Genomic DNA, 4,487 nt, shown 5'->3' with positions numbered 1-4,487 from the left:
GAAACATAAGAGAAATACAGAGAAGAAGACAAGGTTGAGCCTTATGCTACACCACTACCGAAATAAGAAGATCTGGACTTTTACCGTCGCCACAAAACTCAAAATCAAACTATTAAAAAAGAAATTCCGCTACTGCTCTTATTGGTGTCATTGATTCTGAAGTTGAATCGAGAAAAGAAACTCATGTCTGGGTTTGGAACTTCTGTTAATGTTTGTTTGTTACTGAAAAGTGAGATTTGGAATTGTTCCGTTGAATTGAAATACTGTTAATTTAGTGATTTGATGAATTGGGCGAAGCTAATTGAGGAGTAAAATTCAAAATCCACTTACTTTGAGCTTGTGACTTTTGCATCTGTTGGTGAAATTTGTTTCAAGATTAAATCATTGCTTGGGAAATTGATGTGAACTAATACCGTCGCCAGCCAGTGGTCAATTCCGGCGGTGACTAGTAAAAATCAGTAACAGCAACCTTTAGGGAAGAAGAGGAAAGCGAGAGGAGCAGTCATGGTCATAGTTGGCTGGCTGGATTTCCAGCGAGGGAATTCGATCAGTAAAGTTTCCGGCTAGCACTTGTCATTATTTTTAGGCTATGACTTGTATGGGTCAATTTGTGGGCTACCGGATGAAATTTGTTTTGTCCGATGGGCTATAAATGAAGTTCTCTCAAATAATTATAACTATATATTTGGGCTTAAACAGACTAAACTAACTAAGGAGGCTTGGCCAGCTGACTTCACCAATAGTTTTTGAAAAAATTAGTTTTGAAATGTGGCAGCGCAGCTATTTTTACTTCATGTTTGATCTCTTATACCAACTAGATATACAATTGTGGCTCTAATGCCACATAGCAGACTATAATGTATTAATTTGTGCTTATTTACTCTTACTTGACAATGCAATTAATAACAAGATGGATGGAAATGGAAATTCAATTAATATATGCACAATCTTCTTTAAGAAAATCTGAAAGGATATTATTTATTATGATACTGTAACAAGTTAGTCTCCTGAAATAGTTTAACTAACTGAATATTCTCATCTGAAGGACCAAATAATCTCATTAATTTATATCGGAACTAATTATAAAAGATCCAAATGAGAGTTTGCTCAAGAGAATTGTATTCTGTAATAATTTGTTTGAGAAGCGTTTGGTTTTTATATTTACGTTTGAAGCTCAAGTATGATCTTTGAAGCAATGAGATTTCATCTGGGGCACTATCACTGAAAGGAAGAAAATTCATCTTATTAAATGGTTTACTATTTGCCAAACAAAAGCTAATGGAGGCCTTGGAATCCATAATGCAAATTCTAAGAATTTATGCACCCTAGCTAGCATGGTATGGAGAATGCTCACTAATGCTACCACACCCTAGGCTACACTAATGATCTCTTCCTATGCATCTAGCAATGCTAAAAATAAAAATTCTTTCATCTGAAAAAGCATTGAAAAAGGATGGGATTTATGTTCTAAAGGTATTATTTGGTCAGCTCATCGTCATTCCAACATGAACATATGGGAAACCAATTGGATTCCAAAGGTACGAAACCTTAGAAAAACAATAGAGGGCCCCCTCTTAAAAAAAAATTATTCCATAAAATTAAAAGACATCTTTGATGAGGAAAACTGGTTATTTGACAAAATCTCTCTCAATATTCCAAATGAAACTAAAGAAAATATCACCAAGGTAAGAATTCGCCTAAAGGGTCCAACTAGTGACATTCCAATATGGTCACCAACTACAAAAGGTTTTTTTACGACCAAAACATGCTATAACCTAATTGAGCCTCAGAAAAGTACCTTAGTAGATTTCACATGAATTTGGAAATTAGCTTGCCCTAATAAAATCAAATTCTTCTTATGGCAATGTCTCCATAATAGGATACCTTGTAGACAATACCTAGCCAAGATTGGCTTAAATATCGATCCAATTTGCCTTATATGTAAATGTCATGAAGAGGAATCTATAGCTCACATCTTCTTTAATTGTCAAGACTCTAAAAGATTTTGGGATAGTCTTGGGTGGCAACATTACTATAATACCCAAGGTGAACACTGGCTTATTCAGCTAAAGGACTATGACTACCCAATAAAAAATAATTTTATAAAGTGGGACTCTTTCTTTCCATTTGCTATATGGTATATTTGGTTAAATAGGAACAGTAACAATCAAAACAACACTACAATTCCTATTAATGGTGATTATATTATTCAAAAGGCGACTGAATTCAAACTCCTCACTGAAAAAAGTATGTATACTCCTCAAAAAACTCCCATCAAAATTAGATGGCACAAACCACCAAAAGGATGGTTTAAACTAAATATTGATGCCAGTTTTGACAGTGGTACACAAAAATGTGGTCTGGAAGGTGTATTCACGAATGCCAATGGACATTGGATAGTGGACTTTGGAGAACCATCCCATGCAAGTGGATCATTAGAAGCAGAAATAAAAGCTCTCCTGGAGGGACTTAAAACAGCCCAAGAATGGGGAATGTTCCCTCTTGAAATAGAGACAGATTCCGTGGAGGTTATTCAATCTATCCAACAGGGTAATAGATTATATGATGACATTGTTAATGAATGCAGGGTGTTAAAGCACCAGCAGAAGGAGATAACCCTCCAGCACACATTCACGCAAGGGAATAGTATAGCTCATCAGATGGCTAAGAAGGTTGTGGATCAAACGGAAGGCAAAAAAACTTTTGTTAAACCTCCATCTTATGTAAAATGTATTGTGGATAAGGAACTACTAGAACACTATATTTTTGTGAAACTTCTATCTTATGAAGCTTGTAACACTCTAGCAAGCGTAGGAAACCAAAGTGTCCTTAGTGACACCAAGTATGCATGTACTAAATGCTACTTAATTATTAATATATATATTTCTTGTTTGCTCAAAAAAAATTGATCTTTGAAGCATTTAGCAACCTAAATTACTTGCCGAGCTGGTCAAGTGTAAATTTTGATGTGTTGGTAGAAGTCACATTCAAGTCACTTTTTGGTTAGGAGAATTTCGATGTTGAGAACTCAATAAGATTTTTCCAATAACATATTCTCACACTAAGAAGCAAATATTAATAAGAAGAGTTAACTACATTAAACATCCCTAGTTTCCTATAATATGACTTAGTTTAGGTTATATATTTAGAATTATATGCTTAATTACACCCTCTATATTACAAAAATTCTACACTTATACTCTTATGAGATATATTTGAAGTATATTTTTTTTTTGGTAATTAATTGACTTTATTTACCAAGTAAAAATATGTACATGAGCAAAACTACCCCACTGGACATGCAGCCCCAGTTTTGGTCCCTACAATTCTACTTTCCTACTTTTCTGTCCTCTAGCACTGTTCCATTGTATCCGGGTACCAGTTCACTTTGGTCATAGTCCTTTCTAATCTAGGAAACATGGTGGCTCTAATGTGGATTTCCTGAATAATCATTCTGACTATGCTTGCTGCTGTTCTTCTTTTCTGTTTGAAGATGACATTGTTTCTTTCCTGCCATATATAGTAAACTGCAGCAGCTAAAGTCATTCTACATAAAGTTGCTCATCCACTTCTTCCTTTTGCTACTCTTTGTATCCATGCCAGTTCTTCTTGCCATTTCACATTCAAAGAACAAATGTTGAACTGTTTCAGTCCCTTGTTGGCATAGTGCACATGTGGTCTCTATATTTACTCCCCATCTTGCTAATCTTTCCTTTGTTGCCAATCTTTTCATAATTGCAACTCTCAATATGAATATCCATTTTGGAAGTCCATAGTTGTTGCGTATTATTTTCCTCCAAGTTACCTTCTGGAACTCCCCCTGCATGGTTTTATACATTTGTTTGATTGAGAAGCTGTCTATCCTCTGCACCTTTTGTTCAGTGTATCCAGCATTTTTAAAATACTTCTTTGCCTTGAAGATCTGCTGAATGACCCAAGATGCATTCTTAGGTGTTGTACTCCATACTGTATTCCCTTTTATGTAGTAAGCATTAACCCATTGTATCCATAACTTTTCCTTCTGCTTGCATATGTTCCATAGTAACTTGCATATGGCAGCTTTGTTCTATAGTTCTACATTAGTAAAGTTCAAGCCACCTGCAACTCTTGGACAACACAGTTTTTCCCAAGCAATCAGTGCCTTCCTAGTAGGCTCTACATTCCCTGACCATAGGAACCTTCTACATATTGTATCAATGAACTGAATAATCTTCTTTGGCAAGATAAAGATCTGAGCCCAGAAGTTTTGAATTGCAGTCAAGACACTCTTTATAAGCATAGCTCTCCCTGCATATGACAGGAACTTTGATGTCCAACATTGTATTTTGTTCAGCATCCTATCAATCAAAGGCTCACATTGAATAATTGATAGCTTCTTTGTTCTTAAAGGTACCCCTAAGTATCTGAAGGGTAACTCTCCCTTGTTATATCCCAGCATATCCATAATCCTTCTTTGGTTCACAAGGTCAACTCCTCCAAAGTATATG

The 4,487-nt window shown here is 35.5% G+C and overlaps 1 protein-coding gene across 1 annotated transcript; it reads left to right on the top strand.

Annotated features, from left to right (window-relative positions):
- Positions 1-2,249: 2,249 nt before the first annotated feature.
- LOC109206029 lies at positions 2,250-3,540 on the top strand. The gene is made up of 2 exons (XM_019368794.1): positions 2,250-2,691; positions 3,494-3,540. The coding sequence occupies exons 1-2, from the start codon at positions 2,250-2,252 to the stop codon at positions 3,538-3,540; spliced, it is 489 nt and encodes a 162-aa protein (XP_019224339.1).
- Positions 3,541-4,487: the final 947 nt, after the last annotated feature.

This window comes from Nicotiana attenuata, unplaced genomic scaffold (assembly GCF_001879085.1).
Source record: "Nicotiana attenuata strain UT unplaced genomic scaffold, NIATTr2, whole genome shotgun sequence".
Lineage (NCBI taxonomy): Eukaryota > Viridiplantae > Streptophyta > Magnoliopsida > Solanales > Solanaceae > Nicotiana > Nicotiana attenuata.
This window is presented reverse-complemented; position numbering and strand designations above follow the sequence as displayed.

What these genes read in the sequence shown, in the direction of transcription:
- LOC109206029 (XM_019368794.1), top strand. Translation starts at nt 2,250, where the DNA reads ATGTATACTCCTCAAAAAACTCCCATCAAAATTAGATGGCACAAACCA. An exon ending in GGTTGTGGATCAAACGGAAG is followed by an intron (nt 2,692 to 3,493) that starts GCAAAAAAACTT and finishes TTCTGTTTGAAG; the next exon opens with ATGACATTGTTTCTTTCCTG.